This window comes from Tupaia chinensis, unplaced genomic scaffold (assembly GCF_000334495.1).
Source record: "Tupaia chinensis unplaced genomic scaffold, TupChi_1.0 Scaffold000451_2, whole genome shotgun sequence".
Taxonomy (NCBI): Eukaryota; Metazoa; Chordata; class Mammalia; order Scandentia; family Tupaiidae; genus Tupaia; species Tupaia belangeri.
This window is the reverse complement of record NW_006159958.1, coordinates 2,814,559-2,838,732: the sequence shown is the minus strand read 5'-3', so window position 1 is coordinate 2,838,732 and position 24,174 is coordinate 2,814,559. Positions and strand designations below refer to the sequence as shown.

General features: G+C 57.0%; 1 protein-coding gene across 1 annotated transcript in view; it reads left to right on the top strand.

Annotated features, from left to right (window-relative positions):
• NUP210 (nucleoporin 210) overlaps window positions 1-24,174 on the top strand; it is a gene marked incomplete at its 5' end in the record, with an annotated part of 80,278 nt that overhangs the window by 47,915 nt on the left and 8,189 nt on the right. Inside the window, 12 exon segments of the mRNA XM_014590469.1 lie at window positions 1,438-1,500; window positions 1,681-1,860; window positions 4,708-4,788; window positions 5,376-5,507; window positions 7,192-7,350; window positions 11,188-11,279; window positions 13,332-13,506; window positions 15,031-15,206; window positions 17,578-17,798; window positions 19,232-19,368; window positions 22,398-22,521; window positions 23,332-23,478. Coding sequence (XP_014445955.1) covers window positions 1,438-1,500; window positions 1,681-1,860; window positions 4,708-4,788; window positions 5,376-5,507; window positions 7,192-7,350; window positions 11,188-11,279; window positions 13,332-13,506; window positions 15,031-15,206; window positions 17,578-17,798; window positions 19,232-19,368; window positions 22,398-22,521; window positions 23,332-23,478 — 1,687 coding nt within the window.

The following is a 24,174-nucleotide window of genomic DNA, read 5'->3' as shown; positions in this document are numbered from 1 at the left end:
CTTTGAGCAGAAGGCAACTGGTACCAGCAACTGGGGGGGGGGGGCTGCACGGTTCTGCCAGAACTGGAGGAAGAGGCTGGGTTCCTTTAATGCCCCTCTGTGATACAATGGGCCCACGAAGCTCAGTAAGGGGCAGTGCCTTAAGGAAAGGAGGTCGGCGGGAACTGCTCCCAGCACACGGTTGGCTGGGCCGAGCTCCAGGTGTGGCTCACGTCCCTAATGTCCCTAACGGCGAGTCCTTGGCATCCGAACAGACACGAGAGGGCAGTGGGCGCCTGCCCTGGGCTGTGTAGGCAGGGGCCGCTGTAACAGCCACCAGAGGCTGGCCATTCCTCGGCGCTCTGAGGTCCCGGCGGCATCCCAATGGCGTTAGTTTTTTTCTTTTCCTTTTAAATTTTTATTTACACATTTCTTTCATGAGTGAGAAAGACAGCGTCCCTGCAATCTTGACACTGATCCCCGCAGCATTAGCCAGCCCCGCGTCACAGACACATACACGCCTGACGTCCCCAGGTCTCCGACACTAGCTCCCTCGTGGCTCAGCCGAGCAGAGCGTTGGGTTTTGCTGCCGTGCCACATCTGGCCCTGGCGTTAGATTTTGACAGGGCCCCCGCAGTAATCAGAGGTAGCCATGACCAAGACATCCCGTCCGCGTATCGACTAGCAGCAGCGCCATCCGGGTGGCTCCTGCTGGCGTCCTCCTGGGGCTTGCCCGTGCAGGGGCTGGCGGACTTCATTAATCCACTTCTAAGCCAGCAGTTTATGCCCCTAGGCGGAAGTGGACCTGTCTTCTCCTGGTAATGAGAAATTCATTTCTGCCTAAGTAGGGCAGCCCTATAGAGGCTAATCCTCGCACACAAGACAGAGTCTTGGCAAGCGTGTGGGTTGACTTCTTAAGCTCCAGCCAGGTAGGGACTTGAAGAAGCAGGAGGAGGGCATGGGGGCTTTGCCCTATTGCACAGAGGGGGATATGCATGTCATGCGAAAAATGTTAAAGGCATTAAGATAGAAAACTATTTAAGGCATCTTTTAGTAGAAATATGGGCAAATTTAGAATAGCTGGGGGGGATCCAAAGGCAGCAGATCCAGACTTGGACAGGCGGAGGAGGCAGACGCTGCAGGGCCCACCCCTGACCCCGTGGGGCTGGATTGTTAACACCTCCCAGGCAGGGCTGCTGGTGCGGGAGAGGCACGGCTGCTCCAGGGACATTTGGGGGAATAAAAGGTCTCTGATTCCCTGCGGTTTAGCATCTAGGGAGGTAACACACCGTCACAGCAGCAGAGCAGTCCCCAAGAGCCCGAGGGCTTCCCCGGTAGGCGGGATGCAGGCCCTGCCCCTGTGGCGCAGCTTCGTAGCCCCTGCTTTCTCTCCATGAACGATGTTAAGTGCTGTGTGAGCTGGGAGTGCATCCCCTCTCCTCTCTGTCCCACCCCCAGGTCTTCCCTCCATTCAGGCTAATGCCCAGGAAGGTGACGCTGATCATTGGGGCCGTGATGCAGGTAAGAACCAGGAGGCCACGTCCTCTCCCCTCCCCACCCACAGGCCCCCCCACCTGCAGGGTCTGCGTCACAGCTCCATGGCAGCGGGGTGCAGGCGGAGGGCTTGGCCAGGGGCCTTCCAAAGGGAAGGCGCTACTGCCAGGATGGCGGGCAGGGGCAAGCGTGCGTCTCTCTCCTCAGATCACGTCGGAGGGCGGCCCCCAGCCCCAGTCCAACATCCTATACTCCATCAGCAACGAGAGCGTCGCGGACGTGAGCGCCGCGGGGCTGGTACAGGGACTCGCCGTGGGCAATGGCACCGTGTCAGGGGTCGTGCGGGCGGTGGACGCGGAGACCGGCAAGATCGTCATCGTCTCCCAGGTAACGGGCGTGGCATGGAGACGGTTATCTGTCCACACTGGGCTGGGCCCTTGTAGTGACGGCCTCTGCCCTCGGGGCAGCTAGCTCTAGTGCCGCCGGGTGGGACCCTGTCCCAGGCTTGGGGTCGGCCTCTCGAGGGCCACTTCCTGCATGGATCTGGCTCCTCCCTCTGGACCCGCGGCCCCTGCCTGTTTCCCTGGCCCGGATGGCCCTGCCAGACTCCATGAGGGGGCTCTTCTCTGGGCCAACTCTTCCCGGTTCTCGCAGCTGCTCCTCTGGGACGGGGTCGCCAACACCCACCCCACAACATTCACCTGTCAGCGTATGTCCATGGCGACTGCGGCTGCTCCGAGCCCTCGTGGCTCCCCGTGCATTTCACTACTGCTTTCCCCATTTGCAGGCGTCCACGGCACTAGCCAGCAGCCCGTGGCCGCCAGGTGGCAGTGCTGGCACCTAGATGCATGAGCCCGAGCATCAGAGTGCTTGTCCTTCTGCTTGTCCATCAAGCAGGGCTTCCCCCCACCCCGGGACGTGGTGATAAGGAGAGGGGGTACTGTGGGCGAGGCTCGTGGGTGACTGAGTCTCCGCAGGCATGCTCTGTGCCGTCAGCCAGGGTCACTGGAGACCAGTAGTGTTTCACCCCTGAACTTGTGTTCCTAGGGGAGAAAGAAAGCTTGTGCTATCTGCAGGTGCCTTTCGGTCACTCAGGTCATCATCCAAGCCTCTTTGCCAGGGTGGGCCATTCCCTAATTACTTTTCTGGGCCCGCAGAGAAGCTAGGCGAGTGAGGTAGGGGCGTCCTCTCCCGGGAGGGTCTTCCTTCTCACATCAGCAGGACTGGCTCCAAGCCGGTGAATGTTGGTGTTCTGTGCATCTGACGGTTGCACTTCTCACTGGGGGTGAGAGCTCTTTGGTCTGGAAAGGGACAGGAAGATCCCTCCCAGCTCCTGAGAAGGGCCCAGGACAGAGAATCGCAAGGCAGGGCTCCTCCCTGCCACTTTTCGCCTGCGCTGATTCGCAGAAGCACCTCGTTATGCGAGGGCCCCGCCCACAGCTACACCCACAACCTGCCCTGTACGTGGGGCGGGGCGTTTTTCCAGTCAGGAGTTCTTCAAGTCAGGCGACTTTGCATAGGCACCTTTCAGAGCTCAACCATTTGTGTTCCTCATCTGGAATCGGGTCCCCTAGGAGCCGTCCTGTGAGTCCGGCATCTCCACCCGTGTGGGGTGGCTGGCGAGTGTGCCCTAGAAGGGGCCTGGACAGTGCTGTCTGAGGCTGGCTGTGGTCTGAGTGGAGCTCACTGGCTTACTCCTTCACCCAGGAGATTCAGCGTCTGCCTCCTGGTGACCCAGTGACCCAGAGTCTCCATAAATTGTGGAGGTGGATGCCCTGGTTTTGTGTACCGAGAGTCTTTAGTGACAATAAAAAGCACCGGGAATGTGGCCATTGGCCTGGAGCACCGCAGGGTTCAGATAGACGTCCTCGGGAACAAAATGCAGGGTCTCGGGCCCTTCTTTTTATTTCTCGAAAGAAAGGATTGCGACCTTGGGAACTGGCTCGTTTTCATCCTCCCAGGGGCCCACGTGGCTGCAAGGACAGCTAGAAATTCAGCCTGGGCGCCATGCAGCCCTGTGTCCCCTGCCCGCTGCTCCTGCTGGCTGGGCTCTGACCTTGCGGACCCTTCCTCTGAGGCCAGTGAAGGCACAGAGCTGAGAGAGGGGCAGTGCCTCCAGCACCGTCAGAAGGTGTCTTCTTTTTCTTTCTTTCTTTTTTTTTTTTTCTTTTTTTTTGGAGAGGTTTTTGCTATAGGGCATGTGGGCTCGCCAGAAAGACAGAGACAGAGAGAGACAGAAAGCGAGCAATTACTCCCCACCCACCCAGGGTGGATGGCCACGCCGCAATCCCTTCTCCTCCATTCTCCTCTCGGGATCTTGGGCATGCACGTACATGCGCCCAGCGTGAGTTTAAGCTTCCGGGTCCGGGATGCAAACCGTGGTCAACTACATGGGAGTCCAGCGACATAGCCATTACACTAACTGCTGGTCCCCAAAAGGTGTCTTCTTGAGCCGAGGCAGGCAGGGCCTTGACTGAGTCCTCAGTGGCCACACCAAGCGTGGGCTTCTGCCCGGGTCCTCCCAGCCGCACCGGCCTAGTCCGGTCACAGTCAGCACCCACGGTCCCCTGCGGTGCTGGCTGACAGGTGGCAGGACTGGCAGACGGAACAGTGGGAGTGGAGGGCAGGAAGGGGACAAGGCTGCGGGACACCTGCTGCATCCTCGGCCTCAGCCCGAATGCCAGGCACAGGGGCTGGGCTCTGAACGGGCGGAGGCCACAGGGTTCCAAGTTTCATCAGCAGGAGTCAAGAGCATGACAAAAAAGCCAGTGATGCCAGCCTTCGGCCATGTTTATCAGAGATTAGAGTTAGGAATAGAGGAGGGCTCAACACCTGCTCCACCCAAGCTCTGCCTGGCTCCTGCATTTATCCCTGCACCCGGCTCAGCCAGAATGGTGGGCTAGATTCGAGGCAGGGAGAGAGTGAGACCTGTCCTGTAAGGGCAGCCCAGCCTCTGGTAGAAAAGACCTCAGTCGCTACCCTGCAGGGCCGGCCTTGGGCAGCTGGATCAGGGGTGTCCACCGGCTCCCAGGACAGGCTGGATGTGGGAGAGGTAGTGGTTGCCCCATGTAGGGCACCCCTCAAAGCTGGGCCTCCCTGGGCAGGAGAGCTCGGTGCTGGACACCCAGAGAGCACCTGTCAGCCCCCCCGACTGTGAGAGAGCCTTCTCCCGAGGCCTCCCAGCAGCACGGAGTCTCTGCCCCTTCCAGCCTGAGCCCCAAAGCTCTTTCTTAGGACCTCGTGGAGGTGGAGGTGCTGCAACTCCAAGCAGTGAGGATCCACGCCCCCATCACACGGATGAGGACAGGGACCCAGGTGAGGTGGGACCCCTGAGCTGCCGCTGCTCTCCTGCAGCCTGGGTCCTGGCTGGGGGTGGGCCGCTGCTGGGACACTTCCCCTTTCCTTCCTCTCCTTGGCCCCTGTTTAACCCTGGGCGTGGCCCACGCTGCGCCCACCTGCCTGAGATCACCCTGCTGCTGGCGAGTGCTGGCCCTGGGTGGACTGGCAGCCTGGCGAGGCATCTGCTTCTACCCTTGCCCGTGGCCTTGCCCGTGGCCTGCACCTGTGCCCTCTGGCAGTGCCCAGTGGTACAGAGGGAAAGGGCCAGTGGATCCCACCTGTGCCCTCCCCACATGAGCAGGGAGCCCTCTAGGTGGGGAGGAAGAGGCAGAAGGCCCACAGGCAGCCCGGAGCTCCAGACCACGAGGAGGCACCACCCACAGGCTGGGGAGGGCTACTCCTGCCTCTGGTTTGATTGTTAAGGATATTTCACGAGCCCGTGCCAGGCCCTTTTCTGCTGAGAGGAGGACTGGGCCCAGCGCCCCTGCACAGGGGCAGGATAGGTTCCTGCCTGTTCCCAGCTCTGGGACCTGGAAGTCACGGGGCCTGGCTTCTCCCCCCAGATGCCCGTCTATGTCACTGGGATCACCAACAACCAGAGCCCGTTCTCCTTTGGCAATGCCGTGCCAGGCCTGACCTTCCACTGGTCTGTCACCAAGCGGGACATCCTGGACCTCCGAGGGCGGCACCATGAGGTGAGCAGCCCACCAGAATCGCCTGCCTCCTTCCCCAGGCCAGCACCCCGGGATGACAGGAGGGTTCCTGCCACATCATCTCATGGGTCCTGGCCCCTTCCTGTTTTCTCCCCAGCTCATGGGGACGTCCTTCTCCCGAGCATTGCCTGCTACGGGCAGGGTTAGTCAGAACCCTCCTGTCAGGCGGCAGCAAATTGGGCAGCCTTGTGGGGATGTCATGAAAGATCTAGAATGCCACAGGGCTTAGTCTGTAGCTCCTGAGCAGCCCTGGGATGTTCTCCTGTTTTAATCCAGAGGCCCAGCGCGCCTCACCCTACTCAGGGGCCCTGGTCCCTCCCGGGGTCTCAGAGCTGGAAGGTGCCGTAGGAACCCACTAAACCCTGCCGTGTGTCAGCTGCAGTCTAGAAGCGGAAGGGGCTTCCCCGGGGTTGCCTAGGACTGGGTGCTGGCCCCTGTGGCCCCACCAAGGTGGGCCTTGGTCACGGGCTGCATGTGGTTGTAAAGGTCACCCCTTGCCTTGTCCATGGGCAGTGGACTGGACCCCAGGAGAGGGCCAGGCATGGGGATGGGGTCTCCCAGCTGCTGCTGCCAGTCTGCCTCATGGGGGAAGAAGCTTCCCTCTCCCTGCCTGATGGGGCAGGAGGCTTCTCCCCAGTGCCTGGGGCTCCCCTAGACTGTTCATGGGAACAAACATCTAGTCTTCTCAGGAAGACGTAAACTGTTCCTAGTCCAAACACGTGCTTAGTCAGGGACAAGGAGGCAGCGCTTCAGAGAGAGGTACCTGTGTGTCGGCTCCTTCATCCCTGCCTGCACATGCAAATGCCTATGGAGGTGTACACACGCACACAGACGCACAGACACGCACACACATGCTCACAGACACGCACACACATGCTCACAGACATGCACACACACAGACACGCACACACAGAGACACATGCACACACACTCACAGACACACACACAGACACACAGAGACATGCACACAGACACGCATGCACACACACAGATGCACAGACACGCACACAGACACACTCACACAGACATGCAGAGAGACAGACACAGACATACACAGACACACGCACAACACACAGACACACACTCAGACACATGCACACACACAGACACTCAGATACATGCACAGACACACACTCAGACACACACACAGACACATAGACACACACAGACACACTCACAGGCATGCACAGACACACACACAGACACATGCACACACACAGACACACGCACAGACACACTCAGACACACACACACAGACACATAGACACACAGACACACTCACAGGCATGCACAGACACGCACACAGACACATGCACAGACACGCACACACTCAGGCAGTGGAGCTTGCCAACACCTATCCCGTAACAGCAGGCTTTGTGAGAAATGGCTGTGAAGTTTAGCACCCCCTGGTGATTCAGGAGCCCTCACGCTAAAGGAGCTGAACTGGCCTGCCCCGAGGACCCCTGGCTCCCGCGGATCGAGCCAGCCTTTTTAAACACACCTGTGACATCATGAAACAGCCCAGCCCGTGCTGGGGGGACTGGTGTTAGCTGACCCGCCCAAGGAGGCAGGCAGGGCTTCTCAGAACAGGCAGGCAGCCGGGGAGTCGGGGCATCGGCCTTCTGGGGAGCCCCGGCCCCTGGAACACGCTTGGTGTCTCTGCTAGGCGTCCGTCCAGCTCCCGTTGCAGTACAACTTTGCCATGAACGTGCACGGTCGGGTCAAAGGCCGCACCGGACTGCGAGTGGTGGTCAAGGCTCTGGACCCCACAGCGGGGCAGCTCCATGGCCTCGCCAGAGAACTCTCAGATGAGATCCAAGTCCAGGTAAGGGTGGGTGGACAGAAGCTTCGTGGGTGAGGGAGAGTGAGTGTGGCAGGCCTCCCAGGTACCGCTCGGTCCTGCTGACCCGGGGCTGGGTCGGGGCTGAAGCAGGACCTTCTCTTCCGGGAGGAGCTCTCCGTCTGCTGGGGGGGCCAGATGTGTGGGAATGTCGGGGACAGGGGTGGGGCTGGCAGTGAATGAGGGCCTGGCCAAAGGCTCTGCAGAGGCGTGACATTTCTGTGGAAGGGATGGCCTACGCAAAGACCTGAAATAACTTGATGTTTCAAAAATAGCAGATAAATCCGAGCTCAGGGTCTGGAGTACACTTTCACAGTGGGAAGAAGCTGGAGCTCACTCTGATCTGGGTCATTGATTTAATTACCCGTGTTCGTGTAATGAGCACTCCGCGCACAGTAGAGGCAGGTGTGCTCTTCCACCCCTCCTGGTGCTGACTCACCCAGTCCTCCTCCGAAGCCTGCAGGGCAGGGCTGCCACCTGCTGGTGAACCTGAGTCCCACGGAGGTCGGGGTCAGTCAGTGAGTGGGAACTGGCCTCGAAGGCCTACGGGTGGGTGATGCTGTACCAGCCTGCCAACTTAGCAGACGAGGCTCAGCGAGTCAGGGCACCCATCAGCGCGACCGAGTCCAGACCCAGAGCCCAGCGGTTGTGCCCAGGGTCCGTCCCCGCATTTCTTCCAGCTCGCCCCTTCCATTTGCGGGACAGGACTTTGGACAAGCCCCTCCCCCCTCAGCCTTTCCGTAAACCCCTGGGAAGGTGACACATGGCTCTGAAGAGCTTTTTGTATCTGCAGGGGCAAAGAAAAAGGGAAAGCACCCCAGAATATCATGAGGAAGGAAACAGCTGGTCTTCTCCTCAGGAAGGAGTAAACCGTTCCTAGTCCTAACACGTGCTTCAAAGAGAAACGTGCCTGTGTGTTGTCTTCATCCCTGCCTGCACGTGCAAATGCGTACGGAGGTGTACAGACGCACAGACACGCACACTCAGAGACACATGCACACACACTCACAGACACACACGCACACACAGACACGCACACACAGAGAGACACATGCACACACTCACAGACACACGCACGGACACGCACACACACACACAGAGAAATACATGCGGAGACACATACAGAAATACACAGAGGGAAATACGCACACACACAGCACCCAGACATGCACACACACAGAGAAAAACACACACAGGCATACACACACAGAGAAACACGCATGCAGACACACAGGCACATGCACACAGACACACATATGGAGACACACAGACACACACACAAAGACACGCACACAGACACACGCACAGTCATGCACACACATGCACAAAGACACACACATAGAAACACACAGGCACACAGGCATGCACACAGAGACACGCATGCACACAGACACACAGAAACACACAAAGACACACGCACACAGACACACACACAGAGAGGCACACACAGACACAGACATGCACACACACAGACACACAGAGAGACACATGCACAGATACACACACAGACACATCCACAGGCACGTACACACACAGATACGCACACAGACACAAGCACACAGAGACACGCACAGACACATGCACACAGACACACACACACAGACTCACGCACACAGACACAAATATGCACCCTCACACAAACACGTTTTCCTGATTAAACACAGCTCTGCCACACTGCAGAGTCACAGGCAGACCCACTAAGATCCGCTGGCCAGCTCTGACCTTGGTGGTCACTGAACGTCTCTGTGCGCCGTCTCTCTACTAACAGCAGTGGAGTCTGAGGGAGTCGGAGACCTGAAAGGCTGGACCTGCCCACCCACGTGTTTGGTTGGGTTCACTCAGGCCTTTGAGACAATTTTTATTTATTGCCAACATTTAAAAATAGGAAGGTTCTGGGGGCCAGCAGGTGGCGTGGTGGTGAAAGGCACTGGGCTCCACGTGGCAAATGTGGTTCAAGTCTCGGACCTTGCTCTTTATCACTCTCTCTCTCTCTCTCTCTGGTCAAATTGGAAAGTAATAATAATAAATATAGGTAAATAAGATCATTTTTTTTAAAAAAAAGGGAAAGATTCTGTATAAAAACCCAAGACACAACATCTTGCCACAAGGCACATGACAAGAGCCAAGAAGCAGCCATCCCCTTATTAGAACCGTACTCTCTGGGCCAGCAGTTAGCGTAATGGCTGTGTCGCTGGACTCCCACGTAGTCGACCGCAGTTCAAATCCCGGACCCAGCGGCTTAAACTCACACCAGGCGCATGTGTGTGCGTGCCCAAGATCCCGAGAGGAGAATGGAGGAAAAGGGATTGCGGCGTGGCCATCCCCCCTGGGGGGTGATTTCTCACTTTCTGTCTCTCTGTCTCTCTCTGTCTTTCTGGCAAGCGCACGCGCCCTATAGCAAAAACTTCTTAAAAAATAAAAACAAAAACGAACTCCCTAGTTTGCCTCAGGCCCACCATGCCCTGTTGCCTCCTTGATGGCGAGGTGGTCATCAGTTGCCATGTACCGTGATGTTGGCAGTGTTGTTTTTCTCATAGTGAACAGGCAAGTGAGAAGTGAGATGTCTCTTTTAGTTCGCCTCCACGCAGTGAGAAAGGACAAGGAGTACGTGTTTTAAGAAAGACTAGAGGGAACGGAGCTGAGGACATTCGCTGCGCTGTGTGTCTGTCACAATCCGAGGCTGCCTCACTCTGGGTGCTGCCCAGACTCACGGGACACTACCTCCCCGTCCAGCTCCCAGACTCCTCTCATTCAGTTCAGGAAGTCTTTCCCTTGTCACCCGAACCCCACAGTTCTTTGAGACAGACGTGCTAAGGGTTAGTATACTAGCTTCAGACCCATTTTACAGATGAGGCCATGTAGGCTCACGGGTGTAGGCAGAGCACCCTGGTATCGGGAAGGAGGGGACTCAGGCCAGTGTCTCCTTAGAACATCACCCGTCGGTTCAGATGTTCTCAGACGTGGGTCCAGCTGCCCTGATCACCAGGGAACTGGGGAGCTGGTCACTGGAGCAGCCGTGAAGGGGATGCTCTGCCAGGCTGACCCACGTGGAAAGGTGCTGGGTTCACATCCAGAAAGCTCCCTGAGTGTTCCTGGCGCACGTGTGTACCATGAGCCTGGCTGGCTGAAGCAGGGGAGATCAGGGTGTTAAGACCCTGTCCTTTGGGACCAGCAGTTAGTGTAATGGCTATGTCGCTGGACTTCCACGTAGTCGACCACGGTTCGAGTCCCAGACCCGGTGGCTTAAACTCATGCCAGCCGCGTGTGCGTGCGTGCCCAAGATCCCGAGAGGAGAATGGGGGAGAAAGGATTGTGGTGTGGCCATCCGCCCTGGGGGGGTGATTTCTCGCTTTCTGTCTCTCTGTCTCTCTCTGTCTGGCTGGCGAGCACACGCACCCTATGGCAAAAACTTCTCCAAAAAAAGAAAGAAAGGAAGAAAAAACAACGCTGTCCTTTAAGCTGTCTCTGTTTTTGCCTCCCTTGCTCATGGAAGAAAGAAAGAAAAGTAAACCACCAAAGCCAGTGGGGAGCCCAAAGCGCAGCTGTAAGGAACTGCGAGCACGTGACTGCCCCAAGCCAGATGGCAAGGCCAAGGAACCCAGAGAAAGGGGGTTAGACGAGGAATGGACCTTCAGGAGGCTGCAGAGAAGGGGTGCTGCTGCAGCAGCCTCTGGGAGCGCTGAAGCGTGAATGTTTATTGTCTGTTGGGCTCGGTGTCCGCAGGGATCCTGCAAGGGCATGGGACAGACTTTATCCCTGCTGCCTCCAGGTGCTCACTGGAGGAGAGAAGCTTCCAATACATACCACGGAAATACTTCCCAGGTGTTTGAAAAGCTGCTGCTGCTGCACCCTGAAATAGAAGCAGAGCAAATCCTAATGTCACCCAATTCATTCCTGAAGCTCCAGACAAACAGGTGCGTGACTGCTCTCGGCCCGTCTTCCCAGCCGGGGTGTGGCGCCCCGTCCGTGTCTGACGACCCGTGGTCAGGAGCTGCTCCTGTGCTGCGCACCGTTCTTGGCGTTGGGCTTGAATGGGCCTGTCCCAGCATGCCTTGCTCCTCTGCATCACTGCTCCCGTGGGAATCTGTTCTGTCCCTGCAGCTGAGAACCTCTCCCATGCTTGCTGCAGAAATTCAGTATTTAAAAGGGGAGGAAAGTGCCAACCTGGAAAAAAATGTTTATTTTATATTATTATTATTATTTTAGAGAGATTTTTGCATTAAGGCACATGTGCTCACCAGACAGACAGAAAGAGACAGAGACGTGGAAGCGAGAAATCAACCCCCACCTCAGGGGGATGGCCATGCCGCAATCCCTTCTTGTTCTCCTCTCGGGATTTGGGGCATACACGCACACGCGCTGGGCATGAGCTTTAAGCTGCCAGGTCTGGGACTAGAACCACGTCAACTACATGGGAGTCCAGCGACATAATGTGTACATATATGTGTGTATATATAATGTATGTGTGTGTGTACACATATATGCGCCATCTGCTGGTCCGGGGAGAAACTTTTCAAAGCATCCATGCTTTCAATACTTGCCATTCTGCATGTAGTCCATGAACCAGTGGCACCAGGGAACTGGGAACAGGTTCAATTGCATATCTCAGGCCCCACTTCAGACCTGCAGGAGAAGCTGCCTCTGAAAAGCCCCTCGGCCACTGGGAATGCGTCTTACTGGCTGAGGAGCTTGTCCAGTAAATGATTCCTGCATTTACCTCAAAGGGGCGTTTTCTAACAACTACTTGCACTTGAAAGGCTGGGGCCAAGTGGGGCTCCAAGGGCCGCAGGAGCACCTACCGTCTGTGGGAGGCGCGGGCATCCGCACATTCACAGCCGGCCAGGAAGCAACTCAGTGCCAGGCCCTGCGCCAGCCTCCAGGCCAGATGAACGGCATTTGACAGAGCCAGTCCCACAGCCTAGTGGTTAAGTGTGTGCACACACACACGTGTATGTATGTGTGTATAATGTGTATGTGTACTATATATGTGTATATATTATATATCTGTGCATATATGTGTGTGTAAAATATATGTGTGTGGTGTGTGTATAACATGTGTGTGCATGTGTGTATATAGGTATGTGAGTATATGTGTGTGATATATTATACATGTGTGCGTATGATATATTTGTGTGTTTAAGTATAGATAACATGTGTAATGTGTATATATAACATGTGTGCATGTAATACATGTGTGTGATATGTACGTGTATGTGTGTTTGTGTATGTGTGTATATTGTGTGTGAATTATATGTGTCTATAATGTGTGTTTATATGATGTATGTGTATATGCGATGTGTGTATATGATGTATATGTGTGTGCAATGTATGTGTGTATAATATGCGTGTGTATATAACGTGTGTATATAATGCCTGTACATATGTAAGTATATGTGTATATATAATATATGCCTGTGTATATGTGTGTATATAATATGTGTATAATATATGTGTGTGCGTATATGTGTGTATATATAATGTGTGTGTATATATGTACAGACACATATACAATACATGTGTGTGTGTGCCTTTACCCTACTGTGAGCCCTTGGAAATAGGACGGGGCAGGAGCATCGCTCCCCTTTTGTCGCCGAGAACATCAAGGCTGAGAGTGGGAACATGAGACGCACAAGGCAGAGAGAGTCGAGAGTCGAGATCAGCCTTGGATCTGTCCGACACAAAGCCCCAACTCCCGCCAACACACCAGTCTGCAAATTGCTCTCAATAATAATCTTTTACAACCACGGCCCTTGCAGTTGATGAAAGAAACCTGGTCCTCGTGGCCTCCCCTCGGCCCCTGCCAGCCGACCAGTTGGTTCTGCTCTGGGAAGACCAGAGACCATGCTCTCCTCTCCCAGGAGCAGTCGAGAACTGTGGGTCCTGTGGCTCTGAACCCCAGGCCCCTCGCTGTGACCTACTCCCTCCACCGCCGTGTAAGAAGACAAGTCCGCTTTATTTTTCCGAAGGGACACCGCGGCCTCTCTGAGCTACCGCGTCCTAGACGGGCCCGAGAAGGTTCCTGTGGTGCACATTGATGAAAAGGGCTTCCTGGTGTCGGGGTCTGTGATCGGGACGTCCACAGTGGAAGTGACTGCCCAGGAGCCTTTCGGGGCCAATCAGACCGTCATCGTGGCTGTAAAGGTAGGCTCGTAGTCCCTTCCTGTGGGAGAGGTAAATGCAGTTGCACAGGGGTAGTGCTTTTTCCTGTCTTAGGTGTGAAAGTTAATGCAGTCACCTTCCAGTGGGAACAGTGTAGGTAGGGATTTAGAAATAACTCAGGGGCGTCCAGAGCCAGAGATCCTTAGAAATGATTGATTCCAGTAACCTTAATCAAATATGGGGAAACAGACCCTGTGAAGCCCTGTGGCCTAAAGTCACAGAGGCGGGGTTGGCACAAGACGAGTGTGCTGAATGGCATGCCAGTGCTCCCTGCTGTCCCTGACCTCTCGTGTCACCAGCATGGGCAGTGGGGAAGCGTCACGATGCCGTCCTCTCTCCTCCGCTTCTCCACCCTGTTAGGGTTTAAGCACTCACGTACACTCACTGGTTTGTTTTTCAAGCCATCAGGGCCAGGATTTTTCTTTTTCTTTTTTTTTTGGAGAGGTTTTCGCTATAGGGCGCGTGCGCTCGCCAGACAGAGAGAGAGACAGAGAGACAGAAAGCGAGAAATCACCCCCCAGGGGGGATGGTCACGCCGCAATCCCTTCTCCTCCATTCTCCTCTCGGGATCTTGGGCACGCACGCACACGCACCAGGCGTGAGTTTTAAGCCACCGGGTCCAGGACGCGAACCACGGTCAACTACGTGGGAGTCCAGCGACATAGCCATTACACTAACTGCTGGTCTCTTTTTCTTTTAATTTATTTTATACATTCAATTACTAGAGCCAGGATTTGAAACATGGTCAGCCGTGGGGGACCTGGCTTCCTTAACCACTAGCCTAGGTTGTTTCTTTTTCTTTTTCTTTTTTTTAAGTTTATTCATTTATTCTTTTTTTTTTTTTTTTTTATGAGAGAGACAAACAGAGAGAGCACCTCCAACAGGGTCCAGATACCACAAGCACCTCTGTTCCCAGCCAGCCCCAGTGCACCGAGCATGCTCAGGGAGATCCCAGGCGTAAACCCAAGACCTCTCCCGTAGCCTGGCTGCAGCACCACTCCACCTCCCGCCCCAGGGTGGGTTTTCTTTACTGAGGCCAGCTGCTGTGGAGGGAGGTGGGAGCTGTGTTATTAGTCAGGATGTGCTAGGGAGTAAGGCCTTTCCCCTTCACGACCCTCAAGTCAGGTTAGCCCCGGAGTTCCTGAGATGGGGACCTGTTAGGAAAAGTGTCTCCATGGGACCAGCAGTTAGCGTAATGGCTATGTCGCTGGACTCCCATGTAGTCGACCACAGTTCAAGTCCCGGACCCAGTGGCTTAAACTCACACCGGGCACGTGTGCGTGCGTGCCCAAGATCCCAAGAGGAGAATGGAGGAGAAGGGATTGCAGCGTGGCCATCCCCCCAGGGGGTGATTTCTCTCTTTCTATCTCTCTGTCTCTGTCTTTCTGGCGAGCGCTCGTGCCCTGTAGCATAAACCTCTCCAAAAAAAAGGAAAGGAAAAGCGTCTCCTGCCGGGGAAGCCGGTCCTTGGCACGGTCGTCATCGATCCCGCTCGGTGTCCTCCAGGTGGCTCCCGTTTCTTACGTGAGGATCTCCATGAGCCCTGTCCTTCACACCCAGAACAAGGAGGTCCTGGCGGCCCTGCCTTTGGGGATGACGATTACTTTCACTGTCCACTTCCACGACAACTCCGGAGACATCTTCCATGCTCACAATTCGGCCCTCAACTTTGCCACTAACAGGTAGGGTCGGGGTGATGTCCGTGGCTCACCTGAAGGACGTCTGGGTTTAACTGAGGCGACTGGGTGGGTGATGACAGACAGAGGCCGGTGCCACTGGAAGAAGAGTTCTCATTACGGTTTCCAGGAGAGGGGCTCCCACCATGCCTCGCAGGCCGTAGGGATGGAGCTGTTCTGTCAGGAGGCTGAGGGAGTGAGGGGAGAGCCTGACCAGAGCCTTTGTTGCTACCCAGCAGGGAGATGATAGGTGGGGACGTTCCCTGCAGGGCGGGAAGCAGCACCCTATGTTGGGGTTCACATTGGAGGCTCTGCAATAAGACTTCCACATGCCCACAAAAGAGGGGCTGCAGGGCAAGCATTCGCTGTCCTGGCTGTTACTTCGGCCCTGTCCTCAAAGGGTTCAAGTCGCCGGTTAGAAAGTACATAAATGTTGATGAGAACAAGGCACACACCTTTGTAGTTAATTTTTTCCTTTAGGAGAGAGAGAAGGGAAGGGAGAGAAAGAGACATTATTGTTGGGTCTTGCCCTATCACAACCCTCCTGTCCCAACCTCCCAATGAGCTAAGATTACAGGCATGGGGAACCAGCAGTTAGCGTAATGGCTATGTCGCTGGACTCCCACGTAGTCGACCATGGTTCGCGTCCCGGACCTGGTGGCTTAATCTCATGCCGGGCGCGTGTGCGTGCATGCCCAAGATCCCGAGAGGAGAATGGAGGAGAAGGGATTGCGGCGTGGCCATCCCCCCTAGGGGTGATTTCTCGCTTTCTGTCTCTATGTCTCTCTCTGTCTGGCGAACGCACCCACCCTAAAACCCCCCCAAAAAAAAAAAAAGATTACAGGCATGTACGACCGTGACCTACATGGTCAGGTTGGCCTGGGAACTGAACCTAGGCCGCCCTTGAGGCCCTCTGCCTGGCCCACAGTGGTGCTGTGCGGTGTGGCACTGCAACTGGGTGCGCAGTGTGCCCTGAGCTGTGCGGCGCTGGTCACAGAGGAGCCCACGGCGCAGTGAGCGTGGGCCGCACACGGCTCCTTCCACTTGAAGCTCTGAGCTCCTCACGTAGCCCAGCTGTGAGGGCCACACAGTCGGGACGTGGGTTTGAAAACCGGGTCCTGCTGTCTCCAAGCGCAATTCTTTTAGGCTGGCTCTTTCAATCCAGCCTAGCCTCTCAACTGATAGGAGGAGAGGTGGTTTCCAGAGTGAGAACGTGAGCAGTAGGCAGCTGGGCCCGCCAGGGCTCCGAGGTTGCAGGAGCGGTGCCGTGGCTCCCTGTGGGCCCCAGAGCGGCAGCACGGCGTTCCCTGGGGCCTGTGAGAAGTGCACCTTCGTGGGGCCCTCCAGGCTACACTTTCACAGGTGAGTTTAGGGGTTGACAGCCACTACCCTAGGGGTAGAGACCAGCACAGAGGAAGACAGATGGGTGTGAGTCCAGGAGGAAGGAGCAGGCTCTGTGGTAGGGCTACAGCTGTGCTCCCTGAGGGGCCAGAAATTACAGGTAGGCACTAGCGACCATTCCACCCTCGGTTTACCAAGGCCCTGCAACAGCCAAGGACAGATGTCAGGGGTGGTGTACTGGAATTGGGCCGGGTTCTAGCCCAGCGCTTCAGGGCCTGCGGGCTTGGGCAGGGCAGTTTACCTCCCTAAGCCTTTGTTTCCCCACCTGTCATGTGAGGAACGGGGCCTAGTCCGCAGGGCATTGACCTGCCAGTCTGGGGTGTAGGCAGCCCTGGAGGAAACGGGGCCCGGGTCTTGCAGCCCGTCAGCTGTACCGCTGACGTCATCTGGCCCTTCTGTGGCAGAAGCAGCTCTCCAGATACTCAGGGCCCAGAGTCCGAGGTACGATAGAGGCAGGAGTGAAGCCACAGATCCTCACCCTTACCCCACGCAGCCCACGTTTGCCCCCACACGGCCCCTGCTGGTGCTGACCGAGCACACCAGTGTGGTTCTAGGTGCTTCCCCGGTGCGACTTCGTGTAGCATGCACAGTCGAGCCTGGGTCGCAGGCACGTCATCACCCTCATTTTACAGCGGAGGAGGTGGGCAGAGGCTGCGTACCTTGCTCTGGGCACACAGGGCAGCCTGTTCCCCACCCCCCGAGAGCATCCAAGCTCCTCTGAAAGGACTCTGGATCCCTCTCCTCTCTGGGCCTCAGTTTCCCCTCTGGACTATGGGGACGGTGAGGCCGGTGGTTCCCACTGAGGGCTGTGGGTTCCGTCTGGGGGCGATGAGGGAGGAAGTTAAATTTGTACCGTCCACAGTGTGGTCCCTGAGCAGCGTCTGGGACCTCAGTCCACTAAAGCCCTGCTCGGGAGACGGCTCAGCCGTCCTGTTCTCTGCCTAAGACCGAGTGACCCTCTTTTTCATGTGCCTAGAGACGACTTTGTGCAGATTGGGAAGGGCCTCACCAACAACACCTGCGTCGTCCGCACTGTCAGCGTCGGCCTGACGCTGCTCCGCGTGTGGGACGCCGAGCACCCCGGCCTCTCCGACTTCGTCCCCCTGCCCGTCCTGCACGCCATCGCCCCGGAGCTGCCCGGAACCGTCGTGGTGGGAGACGTCCTCTGTCTGACCACTGTCCTGACTGGCCTCGAGGGTAAGAGACGCCGACCGCAGGACGCCTCTGCAGTTCTCCCTGGAGAGGTCTCTGCACCCGTCACGACAGCCGTGCGGGGTACCTGGAGGGCGCTCTAGAGCAGATGGGGAACTGCGGCCCGGGGCCGCGTCCGGCCTGCTGCCTGGTTTTAGTAAACGCAGTTTCATGGGGGCCCAGCCACGCCCGCTTACTTACCCACCCTGGGGGGCTGTTGCTCCAGCCAGATGAGGAGAAGCGGCAGAGCCAGAACCCTGACCGCCTGGCCGATGGGAAGTTGCTAGCTCCTGCCCCAGCACAGCCAGCAACAGCTCTGGCCCTGTGGACACGCCCTGCTTCCGCCCTGGCCAGTACCCTGGCCTTCGGCAACGGAACAGGGAATGTGGCCAGTGCCCCCGAGGAACTCCCTTTGTCTTTTTAATCAGTTCCGGGGCTGGCAGCTCCATACAGCTCCAGGAGACCTGAGCCGAGAACGGATACTGGGTCAGTTCTGGGGTCCCCACGTCTCAGGCATTCCCATGCCGCCTGGACATCCGTGTTAACACGTGCAATGATTTGCTTGGTTTTCTGTTTGTTTTTTCAAATTGGTTCTTTTTTAAACTCATTAAATTCATTTTTATTTATTTATTTGCGGGGGAGAGGTTTTTTGCTATATGGCATGTGCACTCACCAGAAAGAGAGAAAGAGATAGAAAGCAAAAAATCACCCCCGGGGGCAGGGTGGCCACACCACAATCCCTTCTCCTCCATTTTCTTCTTGGGATCTTGGGCACACCCACACACTCACCCGGCATGAATTTAAGCCACGGGGTCCGGGACTCGTACCACAATCGACTACATGGGAGTCCAGCGACATAGCCATTATGCCAACTGCTGGTCCCATCATTAAATTCATTTTAAAAGGAAATTAAACCCTACCTTTAAAGAAAGACAAATAGAGCCTGCCATCCACAGACTGCAGTTTTTGACTTCCCTTGTGGGACTTACTGTACAATGCAGTTGGCTTTTAACTCAGACGCGCCGTCTCGTAGCAGCTCTGAGCCCGACTCCTGCTTTCTGTTTGCCAAAAGGAACTGATAAGGAGTGGTGGTGAGCAGGGCCTGCACCCAGAGCACCCAGGGCAGAGGTCAAGTCAGGCTTCATACGAGCATGGTCAGGAGGTTCCAGGAAGAAGCAGAGGGGTTGGAGCAGGCACTGGGGCCACAGCTGTGCCGAGGGCCGGCGCAGGGAGAGTGCAGCTGGCTCCGGCGGGCAGGAGCAGGGGTGTGAGGGGCTGGCCGGAGGCAGGTAGCTAGGGTTCATTCCCAGGGCTGATAACGTGAGCCACTTGGGCCATGAGGCAAGGGAGGAGGCTGCCACGACCCTCAGGTGAGCTGGGCTCTCCCTGGTTATCCAGACACGGGGAAGGTGGGTGACATCTCGAGCTTCCTCTTGCAGGCCTCCCGGGAACCTGGAGCTCCTCGGCCAGCAGCATCCTCCACATCGACCCCAAGATGGGCGTGGCCGTGGCCCGGGACGTGGGGCCTGTGACGATCTACTACGAGGTCGCTGGGTACCTGAGGACCTACAAAGAGGTGAGGCTCTCGGGCAGCCAGAGGCACACGGGGCTCAGTGTTTCTGGGAGTCGTGGCCGACCCCCAAGCAGTGGTGTCCTCTTGTATTCAGCTCGGATACCTTCTCTCCCAGAAAACACCTTCCGATTCTGTGGTCTTTTTCTCCAGAGTAGTGGAAGGAGGAAGGAAAGAAGAGAGAGGAGGGCACGTTTGCCAGGAGCTCACTCTGCAGTGGCCGTCCTCCCGCCTCGCAGTTAGCTGGGACATATGTAGGCCACCGTGCCGGCATGTCAGGTTGACCGAGGAACCCGCTCCCATGAGCTTCCGGCCTCCCAAGCAGTGGCCCTACCTGGCACCACCGTGGCTGGGCGGATTCTCTTTTCTTTCTGAATGAACCAAGGCCACCCATCCCCATCTGAGGGGTCAGGGTACCTGGGAGGCACGAGTCTGAGATGGGCCTCCTACTAACTTTGACATGGGGACAAGCTCCGTGTTCTTCCCAGACCTCTGTCTCGCCACGTTCAAAATGAAGTGATGACAGGAGCTGGGCTTGTGGGGCCTATTCCCTCTCCTGCGTGCTAAGACCCGGCAGCCACCTGTGGGGATTTCCTGGGAGTCACCGTTTGGGCAGGGCAGCGCAGTTCACCACCACCTGTATCTTTAAACCCCCTGGCCGGTCACCTTCAGAGTCTTTTCCTGGAGGTGAACAGAACATTCTCTTCCAGTGACCTCTAGCCGAGAGGGCGTCCATGAGTGAACAAAGTCTGGCCAAGTTCCAGAACGGGCTCAGCTCCAGAGCCAGCGGGTGCTTTGTCCCGCCCAGTGGTTTAACCCAAGGGCTTGCATCGTTAATGTAGCAATCTGCAAGTAGACGTGCCCTGGAGCTGACAACGCCTGCTCTCCCAGGAGACCACGAATGGTTGGGGAGAGGACAGCATGGACAAAGCTGGGGATTAAAGCAGAGTCTCCTTGGGGGCGTGGCACGTTGGGTGAGGAGGAAGCAGCGCTTAGTTTTGTGATCCGATCACTAGTTGCTTTGGGTAATTCCATGCCGTGTAGTAAGAGTGTGGGCTCTAGGGCCAGACCGACTGGGTTCAGTTCCACCAGGCCACCGAGAGGCTCTCTGACCTTGGACCTGTTATTTAACTTCCCTGGGCCTCGGTTTTCTTGCCTGCAAAATGGGAACGCTGTCGTGAAAATTGAGTGAGTAACAGGCGTGAAGCTCCTGGAATGGCTCTTAGCCCCCAGCAGTGCTCATAGGATCAGCTGCCCCGTGGTCATCCCAGGGTAGAGAGCTGGGTGCTCACACCAGACCTAGTGGGTTTTGTTTTTTAAGCAGAGAGTGATACAGACGAGCAATATCTTTTAGAACAGTTACCAAGCACGTGGCAGAGCTGGAGAGAGGGGACCAGCTGCAGGGCGGCTGGCTGGTGGACTGAAGGCGGGCCCTCAGCCAGGGCCATCTGGAAGTGGGGACTGAGGGCAGGAGGGCGTGGGGTGACTCCTGGGTCTGCTGGGAAGGCGGTGACGGCCTTGGATTTGAGAGGGGAGTGCAGCGCCGTGGGGCAGATGGGCAGCTGGAACACGGTACGGTGGAAGTGGGGAGCTCCCCCAGGTGGGACAGCCGGGGCGCTGCGGGCAGGTGTGTCTAGATCTCATGTGGAAGGAAGGCTGGAGCCAGAGCGAGAGTCTCCCGCACAGAGATGATGTCGGAAGTCCTGAGAGGGGTCTGGAATCCACAGGGTGCGTGCAGAGCTAAAGAGAGGCCAGGCAAAGGCTTCGAGCCCCCTCTCTGAGGCTGGAGGAGACTGGGGAGAAGACAGCAGTGTGGCCGTCCGGAGTAGAAGTCAGAGGACGATGGGGAACAAGACCAGGACTGGGCAGGCACCAGGTGGGGGTGGGGGCCCTCAGGCTACGGTCAGACCCTTGGGACAGCAGATTCCTCTGGGAGGTGGCAGTACTTTGGCAGCAGGAGCCCTCTGGTGAGTCTAGAGGCAGAGAGAGGCCCACCTGCTGGATCCTGAGTGGATCTGGGACATGCAGAGGCTTCGGAAGGCGTGCACCCCGTTCCTGCTCCCCAGGGCTCACGGTCTGAAATGCATGGGCCCTGCAGAGGCAGTGCCTTCACCTGCTCAGAGAAGAGCCTGTGGCCTTCCAGCTGGAAGGTGCTGGGCTCGCAGGGTGGTCACGGTAGGCCTTGCAGGGGAGGTCAGAGGAATGGTGAGAGCAGAGGGCACGTTAGAAGCTCTTTGTACGTGGACCAGCAGTTAGCATAATGGCTATGTCACTGGACTCCCATGTAGTTGACCGCGGTTCAAGTTCCGGACCCGGTTGCTTAAACTCACGCTGGGCGCGTGTGCATGTGTGCCCAAGATCCCGAGAGGAAAATGGAGGAGAATGGATTGCAGCATGGCCATCCCCCCTGGGGAGTGATTTCTCATTTTCTGTCTCTCTGTCTTTCTGGCGAGCACACACACCCTGTAGCAAAGACCTCTCCAAAAAAATAAAAAAGCTCGTCGTACCTCAGGGAGGCCTGCAGCCTGGAAGTATTTGGGGGTGACCTATGCCAGGGTAGGCTGAGGGAGACTGGCTGGGGATCTGGGCAGACTGGGTTCTAGGGGGCCTGCGCTACGGTGGGTGTGTGCGTTTGCATTTGGGTAGGGTTGATCTAAATAAATGACAATATAGTAAAATGGAGCCCTTCCTTTACTGCAAGAAGTTAACCATATTCAAGGAGCAGGGGGAGAGCGTGTCTATGGCGGGAGACAGACTGCACGGCCAGCCCTCCCTGGACCAGTGCTGAGGACGACCGCCCGCCCTTCCCTGTCTGTGCCGGGACGATCGGCGTGTCTGGTGCGAGAGCTCTGCACCACCTGTGGTCTGCCCCGGCTCCGCCGTGTTCTCACAGGGCGGTTCGGCTTTGAGCCTCACTCTTATCCCCCCTGGAATGGGTGCTCCCTGTGTCACAAGCTGCAGGGTGCGGCCATAAAAACGCCCCTCCGAGGCCTGCCCGCAGCCGGCGTTCATGCACTGCCTTGGCTCCTCCCCAGATCGTGGTTGGCGTCCCTCAGAGGATTGTGGCCCATCGCGCTCACCCTGCCCAAAGCAGCTTCCAGGAGGTGGCGGCCTCCAAAGTGGTCATTGCCGTGGGAGACAGGAGCTCTAACCTGAGAGGTGAGAACCCGGGGCGGGCCTGGAGGGCCCTGCCACGCTCTGGGAGCAGCGAGGTGGCTTCTGTGCCCTCCAATGGGGCCGACCTGCCTCCTCGTTCACAGTCACTCTGACTCCAGGGACAGCATGCAACCCCAGGTGTGCACTCCTGCTGCTTTCTAGAAATCCAGGGCCTCCACAGGCCAAGCCAGTGAAGAGAAAGAATTTTCATAAGAGAGCCCAGCTCCAAAAACATGGCTGTTTCTTTTTCCTTGGAGAGGTTTTTGCTATAGGGTGCGCTCACCAGAAAGAGAGAGACAGACAGAGATACAGAAAGGGAGAAATCACCCCCCAGGGGGGATGGCCACACCGCAATCCCTTCTCCTCCATTCTCCTCTCGGGATCTTGGGCATGCACGCACACACACACACACACACCCGGAGTGAGTTTAAGCCACCGGGTCCGGGACTCGGACCACGGTCGACTACATGGGAGTCCAGCACCATAGCCATTACGCCAGCTGCTGGTCCCAAACATGCCTGTTTCTGAGCTAGAAATGCCATTTCAGGGCCACCAGGCGGCACAGTGGTTAGGGCACTGGACTTTCACATGGCCAACTGCGGTTTGAGTCCAGGACCCTGTGGCTTGAAACCCGTGCCGGGTACACGTGCGTGTGTGTGCGTGCCCAGCATCCTGAGAGGAGATTAGAGAAGAGGGTGCCGTTTACACCCGGCCAGCCTCCATGGGGCCTGCTCTTATTCCCTTATCTTGGGCCTCAGGGGTGGACAGAGGCCTGGCCCAGGTGCCCTCAGCCCTTCCCCGTCTCTTCTCTAGGCGAGTGCTCCCCTGCCCAGACTGACACCATCGAGACCTTGCACCCGGAATCCCTCATCAGCTGCCAGCTCCGGTTCAAGCAAGAGCTCTTCGAATTCCCAGCCCGGGACGTGTTCTCCGCGGAGCCGGCGTTTGATGCTGCTCTGGGTAAACACAGGGGTTTGCGGTGAAGGTAGACATGTAGGGAGTCTCCGCCTTCCAGGCGTCGTGGGTCCTCACTGTGCAGTCTGTCTAGAGGGGCCCGGGGTTGCCAGGAGCCCAACCTGGGGACTGGCACCAGGGCCCGTGTGGCCTCCAGGACGGACTGGCATCCCTGAGCCAGACCAGCACAGAGCAGGCCCTCAGCTGGTGGTCCTGCTGCCCTTCCAGTCTCGGGACACTGTCCCAGGAGGCTGCGATGACCAAGAGAAGCCAGGAACGAGGCCAACTCCCCTAGAGCACCTGACAGGTGTGGGTGTGGAAGGGGCTCCCACCCAGGCACCCCCTGCCGGGCCCTGCTCCACAGCGTTCATCAGCTCCGATTCCTCTACTCTGGGTCGGGCGTGGAGGATACGACAGGAACCAAAATAGTGGCAATCCGTGCCTTCGTGGAAACGCCTGCTGGGTCTAGGGCCCCAGGCCACCCAGAGTTGGCCCTGGCTCAACCTGTGTCCCGGTGTTGGGTCGTGACAATTGCCATTTATTCACCCTCACTCTGGGCCAGGCCAGCTGGGTCCTAGATAGAGTGGCCCTGACAGGAACACTGCTCAGAGAAGGAGCTGGTCACTAGAGGACCCTGGAGACACTCAGAGGTAGTGCTGGTCTCAGAGCATGTCCTCACTGGGCTGGGGGCCCTGAAAAGGG